Below are 14352 nucleotides of genomic sequence, written 5' to 3'. Positions count from 1 at the left end.
ATAAAAGGTTCCCTTTACTTGGCATAATTCCGGTTGAACACAATGTTTTAACTTTCAATATTCACTTTAAAAATTTGCAATAATTACCCCTGAAAAAAATAGGAATGGGCACGTTCGCAGCTTGGTCGAGTGTAAGTCTCACTCACCGAAACATTACGGTAATTACGTTTGTCTAATGATCCGTATTTGTTTTGGGATTAGGAGACGTGGTGGTAGTTTATCCCAAAGTTATTTCCATTAACCCTCCAACATCCGACAGGATTGCCACGTCGTACTCCGATCGTAAACGTTGTGGCTTGGCTCTCCAACACACCGGTGTGCTGTACAAGTGACGAATTGGCACGTTCTGTTTACGTGGCAACCCTTACTAGTTGGTTGTGTCGGGTGGTGGCCGGTTTTAACGACACATTTATATATTTACGCGATCTAACCCAAAAAAACCTCTATTACGAACGATTGTCACGTTCACAATTACATTATTTATACGTGGCCAACGTGCTTAATAAATTGTGGCCAACAAAACTCCTCGTCGTCGATGGTTTAAGACTAATTTATGCTGCCTTGAAGAACATGAAGGACAACACAATTTGGAAATAGATTTATTTGGCCTAATAAGAGCTCATCAACAAGCCATGCCCGCCGACGGACTGCTACATTAACGCTCCGAGCGTTAGAGGCTCGGAGAACCACAGCTGAGCCATGGCGCTTTTGTAAATTGCAGCGGCAGAAATGCGATTGGATTGTGTTAGTGAATTATTTCACAGTTGCATGACACGTGTTACCTTAATGCGTTAAGCGTCACTAGCGTGATGGTCGAATGATTGTCAATGGACTGTAATGGGGCATTTAGTGCACCGTCGCCGATGTGGCGTTTCAACTTGAAAGAGTGGTGCTTATAAACTTGATTTGGCGGTTTCGTGACTGCAAGAGTGGCGCTTATGTTGTGATTATATTGGGGAGAGAAGAGTTGGTAGTGCAAGTCCAATGTGAGTCTCTTTTGCATTGCGTTTACCGCTGGACCTATTGCTGACGTGAAAATACAACTGCTTAGTTGAGTGGGAAAAGAGTTTACTTTTTGTTTAAACAAACTCGAGCTTTTGGCATATTGCCGGCTGTGTTGAACAGATTATACACTCAGCTAATGGTAAGAATTTATTAGGTATGCAGACAATAGAGCTAAACTGATGGGCGCCTGGATAAATTGAGGTACATTTAAGGTAATTCTCATTGACGAGCGATGTCTGTTGTCTTGGCCAAGGCTATCCACTACCGTCCATTATTACTGCAACATTCCTTGTCTAATTATGGAAGCGGGCTCTACCATATTAACGTGTAATTTCCCCATATACTCCAGGACTGCCATTGTACATAAGCAGGGTCCAGTGCTAAATTGACCAACCGACCAGGTACTTCACTGATCGGAAGGTTGCGAGTTCAAATAATTGTTGTAGATTGACAGCCCCATCATCCCTCAGGGGGTCATGATAATGGATACCACTTTTCTAAGGACGTCAACAGTGGCTATCCTGTGGATTAACCCATCCCCGCAACAGGAATGTGGAATTGCAACCAATGGCTTAGGACAGTAAACGTACCACAACCTTCAATGCTCATCTGAGCGAGAAACAAAATTAACTTTTGAATGCCCGATGAAGCAGAAGGCTGTTTAGTCTTGACAACAGCAGGCTCAGGCTGCTCAACACGCCACCGATTTCCATAGTCCCGAGCCATAAAATATTACTCTGTACTCTCGCTAAACCCTAATCGAGAGGCCAACGTAGCAATCGATCCTGACTGAATCCGTGCCATGGCTCCCCGTAATTCCCCCCCCCTGCCCCATTCATATGTTTATATATAGACCCTTTCGTAATCAAAAGGGTGTGTGCATCAGCTTTAGCTCTGCCAAATCCCCACAAACCAATGTCCGTTTGGGATAAAATACCTGAAGAGAATGCGCTCACTTACACATAGGAGAAATGGAGAGAGAAACAAAAATAACTTAGTTGTTTAATTTTGTTCATCTTTCCCCGTATAATATGAATGAGATCTGCTCATATGCCAGGAGTGAGAACAGATCGAAGCATTTCAGGACCACGAAGGATAATGCTGGTGTGGGAAGGCCTTCATGCAGCAGTGGACAGATTATGGCCAATGATGATTGTGATGGATTGACCGTGATGCCTGCGCACCTACGGTTGGCTAGGTGCGGTGCGAAAGAAGTTCGACGTACATAAATGCAAAAAGCACAGCACCCACACTTTCTCCGACCAAGCCAGGCAAAGCCCATCTTAACAGGGAGGAATATAGGCGAGGTCAGAAATCGTGGGACGTCACCAGAGGTTGCCCTGTGATGCTTCCATAGGAAAGTGGACATTCCACCTCTAGCTCGGAGGCTTTATCGAAGATGAGCACCGCACCAAACCCGCCACAGCTCCAAACGTAACGGGAAATGCATGATTGCAAGCAGCGAGTGATAATAATATCATGTAGCGGCTATTCATGGCAACAGAATTCCACAACGCTGTAAATTAATTATAAAAAAGGACCAAATCCCATGTGCGCAGTTGGATAAGCACACACACACATAGCAAGCAAATTAAAACCCGACAATCAAAGCAAAATCATAAAAAAATGATGAATAGTTGTAGCGTGAGTCCACCCAAACGGGTTCCCCACTTGGTAAATCCAGCAGTTTGATTGATAATGGGCTTTTTGATTTAAAGCTTTCGTGACTGCAGGGATTCATATTCTCGGTTCTTTCGGTAAAGTCACGTAGAAGGGAATCAATACAATAATAAAAAATATAAAACAATAAAATTCTCACGACGTTTCGACTGCAACACAAGCAATCATCATCAAGTGTAAAGACCACAGCAAGAATTTTTTAAAATAGTGGCGTTTTTTTAACGATAGCACCACGGAGAACGATTTGACAGTTTGTTCAGATGGACGAGTCCATCTATATTCGGAAAGAGGAGGGGGGAGACGAAACTAATGGATGCGGTCTGTTTCCCTTCTACTTGACTTTACCGAAAGAACCAAGAATATGATAATTGGATGTGAATGTACATATCGTTTACGCACTATAAGAAGTTGATTTATTAATGCGTCGTTCAACCCGCCACCACCGGAGACAACTCGAATTGTAAATGTTGTGGATTTACTCTCCAACACACCGGTTTGCTGTACTAATAAGGAATAATAAATGTTATGGGTTTACTCTCCAACACACTGGTGTGCTGTTACTTGTAAATAATTGGCGCGTGTTTCTTACGTGACGAACCTTATTAATTTGCTGTGTCGGGTGATGGCGGGTTTAACGATGCATTTATATTCACACGATCTGACTGAAAAAAACCTCTTATGGATAATACTGGTCGCAAAAGCCTACTACTCCGTGTTAAACACCCTATAGTCCATATTACTACTAGGTGTTAAATACCATACACTCCCCATTACTACTACGTGTTAAACACCCTGCAATCCACATTACTACTACGTGTTAAACACCCTGCAATCCGCATTACTACTACGTGTTAAACACCCCCAACTCCACATTACTACTACGTGTTAAACACCCTCTACTCCACATTACTACTACGTGTTAAACACCCTACACTCCCCATTACTACTACGTGTTAAACACCCTGCAATCCGCATTACTACTACGTGTTAAACACCCTCTACTCCCCATTACTACTCCGTGTTAAACACCCTATAGTCCAAATTACTACTAGGTGTTAAATACCATACACTCCCCATCACTACTACGTGTTAAACACCCTCTACTCCACATTACTACTACGTGTTAAACACCCTCTACTCCACATTACTACTACGTGTTAAACACCCTCTACTCTACATTACTACTACGTGTTAAACACCCTCTACTGCACATTACTACTACGTGTTAAACACCCTCTACTCCACATTACTACTACGTGTTAAACACCCTCTAGTCCACATTACTAGTACGTGTTAAACACCCTACACTCCACATTACTACTACGTGTTAAACACCCTACACTCCACATTACTACTACGTGTTAAACACCCTCTACATTACTACTACGTGTTAAACACCCTCTACTCTACATTACTACTACGTGTTAAACACTCTCTACTCCACATTACTACGTGTTAAACACTCTCTACTCCACATTACTACGTGTTAAACACCCTCTACTCCTCATTACTACTACGTGTTAAACGCCCTCTACTCCACATTACTACTATGTGTTAAACACCCTCTACTCCACATTACTACTACATGTTAAACACCCTCTACTCCACATTACTACTACGTGTTAAACACCCTCTACTCCACATTACTACTACGTGTTAAACACCCTCTACTCCTCATTACTACTACGTGTTAAACGCCCTCTACTCCACATTACTACTATGTGTTAAACACCCTCTACTCCACATTACTACTACATGTTAAACACCCTCTACTCCACATTACTACTACGTGTTAAACGCCCTCTACTCCACATTACTACTATGTGTTAAACACCCTCTACTCCACATTACTACTACATGTTAAACACCCTCTACTCCACATTACTACTACGTGTTAAACACCCTGCACTCCACATTACTACTACGTGTTAAACACCCTATAGTCCACATTTCTACTACGTGTTAAACACCCTACACTCCACATTACTACTACGTGTTAAACACCCTCTACTCCACATTACTACTACGTGTTAAACACCCTGCACTCCACATTACTACTACGTGTTAAACACCCTCTACTCCACATTACTACTACGTGTTAAACACCCTCTACTCCACATTTCTACTACGTGTTAAACACCCTACACTCCACATTACTACTACGTGTTAAACACCCTCTACTCCACATTACTACTACGTGTTAAACACCCTCTACTCCACATTACTACTACGTGTTAAACACCCTATAGTCCATATTACTACTAGGTGTTAAATACCATACACTCCACATTACTACTACGTGTTAAACACCCTCTACTCCACATTACTACTAGGTGTTAAATACCATACACTCCCCATTACTACTACGTGTTAAACACCCTGCAATCCACATTACTACTACGTGTTAAACACCCTCTACTCCACATTACTACTACGTGTTAAACACCCTCTACTCCACATTACTACTACGTGTTAAACACCCTATTTCTCCCAACACAAGTCGGGCTCAGGGCCAGATTAACGCAGCAGGGGCTATAGGGGCTTGACCATTGAGCCCCCCACCTCCCAAGCCCCAACATATATACACAGCACTGCTTTATAATGGTTGAAAGGCAATGCAGTAGCACTAAATTCCACGGTGAAATTCGGTCATTAAAGCAACAGCATCACTATGCGTACCGCTGCTGGTCATGTTCCGACATGAAATTAGTTTCGTTCATTTTAATGTTGATCACGCTTTGCAACGCGTACATAAAATAAAAAAACACAGTGCTGAAGCAACCAAAACACTTAATAACATTCGTCTTAAAATGTAAAACGTAACAGTAGGTGACGTTTCAAACGACGACTCTTCTTAATATCAAATTTGACACGGTATAATTTTACGGGGGGTTTTTATTTGTTGTTGTTGTTGTTGTTTTCGCTTGTGAAACCGCTGCCAACGCAGTCACCGAGTCATTTGTGAGGTAACCACGGCAAAATACCAATGGGGCATTTGGCATGGGTGGTGGTAGACTCCGAGTGGCTCGCAATCGGAAGGTTGCGAGTTCAAATCCTGGTTGGAGTTTGACTGCGGCCCCCTTCCCGGAGTTGATCAAATGACTGGGATAGTAAATTCACCCCACCGTACCAAGTGCCACCTTAACCAGGAGCTGAGCCGCGGCCTCAGTGTTCATTGTACAAATTGGAGCCCCCCCAAATTATAACTTCCCTCCTCAAAGGGGCCGTCCATAAATGACGTCACGCACCTAGAGAGAGGGGGGGGGTCAGACATTTGTGACGATGTGTGACGAGGGGGGGAGGGGTTTGAGAAATGCGACGTCACATCAAAATGCGAAACTTTAAATAAATATAGAATTGTTATAACAACACTAATTGTTATAACAACACTCCTACAACATCAGAGTGCAGCGCCACATTAAATACGCACTACAATGACAATAGTTTAAAGCGATTTGAAGCATGTTTTATTTTCAAAATGGAAATATGGTTTTGGGAGGGGGGGGGGTGCAGAGCTTTGTGACGTCATATTTGAGGGGGGGGGGTCTGACTTTTTGTGACGCCGTGTGACGAGGGGGGGGGGGCAAAAATCGTCCAAAATCGCGTGACGTCATTTGTGTACGGCCCCAAAGTCAATTTGACCCGCACCTCAGAAACGGTTAAGAGACTGATGTGAGCCCCTTTCAGATGCGCTTCTGCGGCCGTCTGGAACGCTCTTCCTTCAGATATCAGGAAGTCACTAGAGTTATGCACGTTAAAATAATCTAGATTGAAAAATAATGTCTTTAGAATTGCTTTTTGTGTTTAGTTTGTCCTTCCCCCACACCGCCGATTCGCACGGCTGGCTATCTAAGGTTCGAAAGAAGTTCAACACACGTACAGGTCTTGGCTGCTCCCGGAGATGCCATTCTTCATATCGGTGCCGTCGTGTGCGCACTCCTGTATGAATGTTGAGCTTCTTTCGCACCGTACGTAGCCAACCGTGCTAATCGGAGGTGCGTTAACACCCGCCTCAGTCTTGAGCCCTGCCAGCCAAACATCCCCGATGATAAGATCATTGGCATATCCGGGGATTGGCAATTCCCAACGCCTCTGCTTTTTTAATTTAAATTGTCGTCCTTCCCCCGCATCCCCGATAAGCACGATTTGCTACGTACGGTGCTAAAGAAGTTCAACACACATGGTCAAGTGAACCCAGCTGACGCAACCTGTTTCCTGGGCGGCTAGATGCTGTTCGTGCTTCTACTGGGCATCTCGACCACGGTGCGCTCAGAACGCTTGCTGTGCGACGGGGAGGAGCAAGCCAACTTCACAGGTGAGTGTCCAGCGAACAACACACACCTGCATCTTCTGCCGCCGCCTCTGCTGCTGCTGCCTCATTAACGTCCCGTTTGGTGTAAAACGTACATGGCTCGCTGGAAGAAAAAAAAACAAATATATGTTTCTAACGCGGCTGCTGAGCGCAGACCCAAAACATCAAACGGGCACGGCAACAAATAGCACCATCACAAGTTGTTTGTCGCAGATAAGAGAGTGTAACACGCTCCCTGCATTGGGCGAGGTTATGAGAGCCTGGGAATAGAGAAGACGTTCGGGGAATTCCAAATTTGTTGGAGGAAAGCTGTTGGGACGAAAAAAAGGGAACAATGTATGCATTCTTAGGGCGGTTGACGAAGGCGTATCTCGTGCTCATTGATTTGGCTATTGCCACAGTATTGTATAAATGGTGAACTTCTTTCGCACCGTACACAGCCAACCGTGCCCATCGGAGGTATTATCTCCCTAAGCCACCCAACCGCCTCGCACAGCATTGCAGTATGGTACTCCGAGTTGTATTGTTAGTACTCTTTTACTTTGCTACGCCTTCCTGGGTATGTTGACGTTTGGCGGCGCCAGTGTGCATCAGAACGACTTGTCTTGGTAAGTCGTTCCGATGCATTGACGCAATGTGCTCTCCCATTGTTGGTCTGTCAGGCTTCATACAAGGGGGATTTGCACACCGCAAGGGTAGTCGTGTAGCGCAATTGTCATTGCATTCGCTGCTGTGCCAACTCGTTCCAGCAAACATGGTTTAATTTGAGCTACCGCTGGCGGATAATAGACTTTGTGTGTGTGTGAAAACTACTCAAAGCTTTTCTGTGTTTTTTTAATTTCGATGCTCAACAGTCTCGAACATCATTTGCAAGTGGAGGCTATTGTATGATCGTGACATTGTGAATCTGATAGTCTGAGCCAGGTCACCTATCGCCGTGCAAAAACAAATATATTTTTCAACTTAATTTGATCAAGCCAAGGCCACGTGGGATTAATTTGACAGATATCAAAGTCAAAAGTGTCTACCTGCTCAAATGAATATCGAGACGGTACTTGCCTCTCATTGGGGCCCTAATCAATTTATCGAAATTCCCAATTCCGATGCCAGAGCTGGGCCATCCAAAATATAACCATTGTCATCGTAATTTGTCCGTTGTCAATAGGAGTTCACTTAGAGCGCTGCATACAATGCAATGTCCATGCTATGGAGTGACTCAAGGCTGGCATGTGAATTTGGAATTTGCAGCACTGCCTCAGCGTGGGTTAGCAAAGAGATTGGCATAATCCCAAACACATTTGAGCAGAAATACAATTTGAATTTAATCTAGCTTCTGTCATTTAATATGTTGTATGGCTGTGTATTTAGAATGAAATCCCTTGTTATGCTGTATTAAAATTACTGCTCCAGCTGCCAATGCAAGGTTGATCTGCATACAACGTTTTCCTTGTTGATGTTGGCTTGTTATCCATGCTTCAACAATACATGTTTTAGTTAAACCAAGTTTTGGTCCGTTGAATATTAAAACACAGCTCCGAATTAGCTGAACGCTTCATGCCGTAACAACTAACAGAAGCTTACCATGCTCTGCTCATCGTTCTGCGTGCGAAATTTCAGCAGAGAACTTGAAAAGTAGAAAATCCGTGCCCGTGTGTATCCAAATTAAGCTGTGCACAGCACATTAAATAAGGTCACTTGTGTATTTTTGAGGGAACATTACTTATTGATTTCTGGCACTTAAATATTGGCCCCAATGCGAACGTACTGTGGCCTATTCCTTCTCAATGTCAAATGGACTCATACATCGATGCACAAATGGCGTCTGTTCAGATGGAAATGCGCGTAAAATATTGCATTGCCTTTATTTCTCCAATTTCCTTTCAAATATTAGACGCAATTCATCACGTTTACTTTGCGGCATCGATAGACGAACTTTCCATTATTTAGTCGCCAAAGGATGACGTTATAAGTGTTGCATCCTGTAGAGCCGATGCATCGGAGTTCGTGTTTTTGCTGCGTGCCCTTCCATGCGAGCGGAGCTGACGAGGCGACAGCTGTGTTGTTCGAGCTCTTTACTCGCGAGTGGAAAGTTGCAATTGCAAATCCTCGTTTAGGGTTGACTCGACAAATCGTCTTTCCATACTCACTAGCGTGAGCGTCACACCTTAGAGGAAATGAACGGTGGTCGTCATCTGAAGAGACTCTCCCCTGCCACAGGAATGTGGAATTCCCATCACTCACGCAAGGCTGTAAACAGGAGCTGAGCCCTGCCTCAATGGTCATTTGAGAAAGAAATCACTTTGACGCCAATGCAGAATATTAATTTACGTCATGATACAAAAAAAGTATTTTCTTAAAAAAAAAATGCTTTAAAAAGGGAAATATGCCATTCACATATCGTACAATCATCATCCCTGCCACAGGAATGTGGAATTGCAACCAATGGCTCAGGACGATAATCAAGAGCTGAGCACTGCCGACAATGCTCATTTGAGCAAAACACACTTTGACGTTCGAGCAAAAAAAAACAATTCCTGTAACCGTTGATAACAAAAAAAAGTACCGCTTCGTGGGAAGGTCCAAACTGCTTGCCCTGTAGACAAACTGTCCCCCGCCAAAGTGAATGTGGAATTTCTACCAAAGTCTCAAGGCCACCGGCAGCAACACGCAGGGCTCCCCTGCCCCCGCCCAGAGGCTCGTTTGAGCGTGGAGGCAATTTCGACCTCTTGAGCTGCTTTCATTAACGTCGATTTGTGCAATTAAGCGGTAATTGAGCGCCCATCGCGTAACGAGTACGTCGTCGTCGTCGGCGTCCAATCGGGGAAAAAAACGGCGAGTGACCGGCGCGCGCTGACGGTGCAGCGTGAGCGATGGGGGCGAGCGGGGGTGGGTGTGGGGTGACCCGGGAGCTCAGCTTCCCAGGGTGAGTCACACTCCGGGCCAGCTTTGGGAGCGGCGAGGTTGATAAATCTCGGGTACGGGAGGCTCTGCTCAGCCGGTATCACCACTCCCCTTCCCCCCCCGGCGGGGAGCGTTGGCAGTGACACACGCCCAGGTCCCTTGATTCCCGAAAGGTCGTATGCGCATTTTTTTTCTTCCGGAGCACGCCTCCCGCGAGGGCGCCATCGAGCAGCCGATGCGCGGTTGCAAGGCAATGTTCCCGTTTTGGTGTTTCCAAACACAACATATCAACCAGGTCAGTTCTTGGCTGCAATTTGTACGGCGCTAAGGCTTTAGAAGTATCAATCGGTAAAGGATAAATGGTAAAGTTGCAGCCCTGCCATTTCTTACTCGTGCCGCAGCTAGCGAAAGGGCTCACACTGGAGAAAGCTCTAGAGAGGTGTGCATATTTATATTGTGGCCTACACTTTAATGCCAGCCAGACGTTTTGGATAGAAATCGGAGTGCCCACACTATACTCCACCATACGTGACCTTGCTGAGGTCGCATTATCAGTGTTCCCATGTACACCGCTAAGCGGACAGAGCGGGGAGATAGGACATTGCCCAATGTTTCAACTGTTACAAATCAAACCAGGGACCTCACGATTGCAAGTCCAGTGTGCTAACATTTACACCAGGGCAGCACCCCTGCAGTATCAAGAGCAGTGGTTGTGTTCGTGGCGACACTGGTTCCAGCTGCATGTCAGATCCAAGCCAAATAATCTCTGTTTAACAAGCATGGTGCAGTGTTTCGCTTCATTGGCAGCGCTGGAAAATCCACTTTGCCATTGTGGGAACCAACAAAGTAATTCGATTGCGTGACTCGCATTTGGAAGGTTTCAAATCCAAACTCATTAGCTGCCAAAAGATTGTCAAAAATATATTTAGCAATACACAAAAGTGTGCATTTCATGCAGAAAAGCTCATTGCCCTGTGCGTTATAAAATACCACCAGTTCGGAAGAACTGCATTGTGGTTATGTTTCTGTTTTTGATGGGTTTTTTCATCATTATCAGACTTTAACTCTTTGGGAAGTCGACAGGTGTTTTCCTAATATGAGATTGGCTCCAGTCATATGAATGTAGAGCTGTCACCACTGGCCCAGGTCCACGAACAGATTTATACTATGTCATGTTAAATTCAACAGTGAATCGTTACATCTTTTACCTTCTTGATATACTCATCTTTTTCCCTATTGCATTCCAATTGTGCTGTCTTCGTCATGTCACGAGACAAATAGTCACCTCGGAATTTTCACAGAGCATTGAATCACTCGACAGTAGAGAATGATCCGCAGAAGATGATATCACAGAACTACTCTGAGATTCCACTGCAGGTGCGCTACGCTCTCCTGTAGGCCCTGCGATAGAGAGAGGTTTGTCACATGCCAATCAAACCCATTTACTTTCATATCGAGCTGGATTTTCAGCAAATTAAGTGAAAAAAGAAATGCAATGAGATGAGCTATTAGCAACTGGATGGACAATATTGCCTTGCTACACTGGAGAGCCCAGTTTAATCACAGATTACTGAAACCCAGAGTTGATTCCAGGATATCAGAAGTACCGGATCAGTGACTAACCCCCTAAGCCACCTCGTCTGTCGTTCTTTTTTTTACCTTCTTAAAATTATACACTTGGACCAGAGGCTTCCAGTGCATGCTATCTGCTGTCCATTTAACACCCAGAAGTCACGCCTCAGCAAGAGCGTGTTGTCGCCCTTAGCATTTTCCGGGTTAAATAAGGGCACAAGCCGCCACTCGCTATAACATCCAGTGCCAAGTGGTATGGTATCTGTGTGATTTTCGAGCATATCCCCCATCTGTTTGCATGAGCCATAACGTTTAGAGCCACCGCATACACACATACACACATATATTCTGCTCGTTTATTTAATTACGCTGAATGTACAGCTCGTTTTGCGCACGCGGTGGCAAAACGGTCCGTCTTGTGTTTTGCATTGAAGCGCAATGATAATTAGTTGAACGGGGCATAGTAAACAAGGGAGAAAATTATGCACATGCATGGATTCCGTCATAGGACATATATATACGGTATACGATTACGTATAACATGCCATGACGTACGGATCGGAAACAGGGACATCCAACAAAGGAAATGAAAAGACGTGCAAAATATGTAAAGTTTTCAAAGACTCTTGCGGAGGGGGTGTGCTTAGAATTACGTTGAGAGACAGAATGCGGAGCACGTGGATCAGGGGGGAGGGGAAGGGCAGGGCAGGTCGCTAGATATGGGACGATGGGAAAATTGCGGCAACAGTCATCTCCGTCGGCCGGCTGCCCTAAGCCGTTGGTGGAAATTCCACGTTATTTTGATTGATGCTTCATTGACCCTGGCAGCAGTCTCATTATCGTCATCACGATCCTTGGGCAGATGGGCCGTAGGTGTCCACTGCACATGACGTCATTTGTTTCAACTTTCCTCTGTGTTGTGCCAATGTGCTCAAGTAGTGGCGACATCTTCCTGGCACCAATCTCTTTCTGTCGTCGTCGTCGTCATCAAGCCATCCTCTGTGAGGTCTTCCTCTCCTTCCGGTCCCTTCCATTTTTCCGAACAGTACACTTTTTGATTTTCCTGTTGTTGTCCATCCTACATATGTGGCCAAATAGTGCCACCACTGCCTGCATCATCTCTCCTTCCGGTCCCTTCCATTTTTCCGAACAGTAAATTTTTTGATTTTCCTGTTGTCCATCCTACATATGTGGCCAAATAGTGCCAGCTTCCTTCTCACCACTGCCTGCATCATCATCTTCTTCGTCTTCTTCTTCTGTGTGCAACCTTTTCCCTACCTCTACGCTGGTCACTCTTTGGGTCCAGCAGTCTCTCTATTAGATCATATTTCAAATGGCCCTAGGTTTCAGCAGAAATTTGTGCATGAATTTCGATTTAAAGCTTTCGTGACTGCAGGGATTCATATTCTTGGTTCTTTCGGTAAAGTCACCACGTAGAAGGGAAATAACAAAATAATAAAAATACAACATAATAAAATTCTCACGACGTTTCGGCCACAACGCAAGCGGCCGTCCTCAGGTGAAGAAACGTCGTGAGAATTGTATTTTATTGTTTCCCTTCTACGTGACTTTACCGAAAGAACCAAAAATATGAATTTGTATATGTTTTGCAAATGATATCATGAATCTTCATGCATGTGCCCTTCATTAATCAATAAACCATATTGCATTTGGAGTGCAATAAAAAAAAGTTACAAAAGTCTTCTTAATGGGATGTGTATGTTAATATGTATGTGAATGTGTGCGTGGAATGTTAGCGTTTTGGCCCAATGATGTGTTAGGGAATTTGGTGTGATTCCAGATAAAAGTCAGTGGGCGGTTGGTTTATGAATCGGTCTTGGGCTTCTTATGGATCTGCTTCGCAGAAAATATGCGTGCAGTGTGTTAACCTTAGCTCCTTAGAGACAAAGCTGCCAAGCAATTGGTGTTTCTATCTGGCCTCATGATGTACGGATGGTGCTGGCCTTAATAGATACTTGATAAAGGCATTTTCGCAGACTATATGGATAAATGGAAGCCTCCTCTCCCAGCTGAGACCTACATTTTGAGAGACACAATACAGTATAATCTTACATTGTAAGTAACATATTGGCAAAATCATTAATAATACTTAAATAGGCACATGTTTAATCTGGGAAATATGTAAACGTGTTTTTATGAGAATATAACATACGTATTGCTTGCAAAATAAACACATATCACTATGCAGGCACACTGTTTACAGTTAACATGCTTGTCACTAATAATAACTACGTGATATTTTCTATCTGGTATTTTATTACGAAATTGATGTCAATAAAAGATCGTATTTTATATTGTATTTACATTAAACATTGTGCTTTTGCAACAAACAAAAACTCACTCTAGAGCGAATATACTGTAACATTCTATGCTTAAAAACCTGAAAAGTATAGTTCATGTATAATATGACCCAGGTAATTCATCTTTCAAGGACAGTCATGGGGAACATTGCAATGTTGGCCTTTGACATTCGCACCTTAGAAGGCAATCGCTGCTTAAATCATGCCGCTCGAATCTCCTATCGGTTTTCATCAAAGACTTTGAAAGATATCACGAGCGCGAACGGATGCAGGGTGCGTGAGGTGTGGGGAGGGGGGGGGATAGCGGCACGTCCTTGACCTTTCATCCTGTCAATAAATCTCTGGGGAGGCGACCTGGTCGCGAGCTGCCCTTGGACACCATTGCCCGCTCGCAAGGAGATGCCATTAGTACTCGGAGTGGATGCACACGGAGTGATGGGACGCTCACCCATGTCTTCGTACAGATGAGATCCGACACTCAATATCAGAGATTAGGCATGTTAAGCTGTGATGTTCAAGTCCATGTGTCACATTAAACGTAGGTTTTCGTAGGCAATACAA

General features: G+C 44.2%; 1 protein-coding gene across 4 annotated transcripts in view; it reads left to right on the top strand.

The window, feature by feature from the left end:
- Nucleotides 1–14352, top strand: part of LOC116943861 (corticotropin-releasing factor receptor 2-like) — a 92268-nt gene that overhangs the window by 34563 nt on the left and 43353 nt on the right. For all 4 annotated transcript variants that reach the window (XM_076068140.1, XM_076068139.1, XM_032957130.2 and 1 more), the window contains exon 2: nucleotides 6913–7000. In XM_076068140.1, the coding sequence (XP_075924255.1) occupies nucleotides 6913–7000 (88 nt within the window). The remainder of the gene's footprint in view (nucleotides 1–6912; nucleotides 7001–14352) is intronic.

Source organism: Petromyzon marinus, chromosome 19 (assembly GCF_048934315.1).
Source record: "Petromyzon marinus isolate PM22_M1 ecotype Great Lakes invasive population chromosome 19, UKy_Petmar_22M1.pri1.0, whole genome shotgun sequence".
Lineage (NCBI taxonomy): Eukaryota > Metazoa > Chordata > Hyperoartia > Petromyzontiformes > Petromyzontidae > Petromyzon > Petromyzon marinus.
The sequence above is the reverse complement of the archived record's forward strand: the minus strand, read 5'-3'. Positions and strand labels throughout refer to the sequence as shown.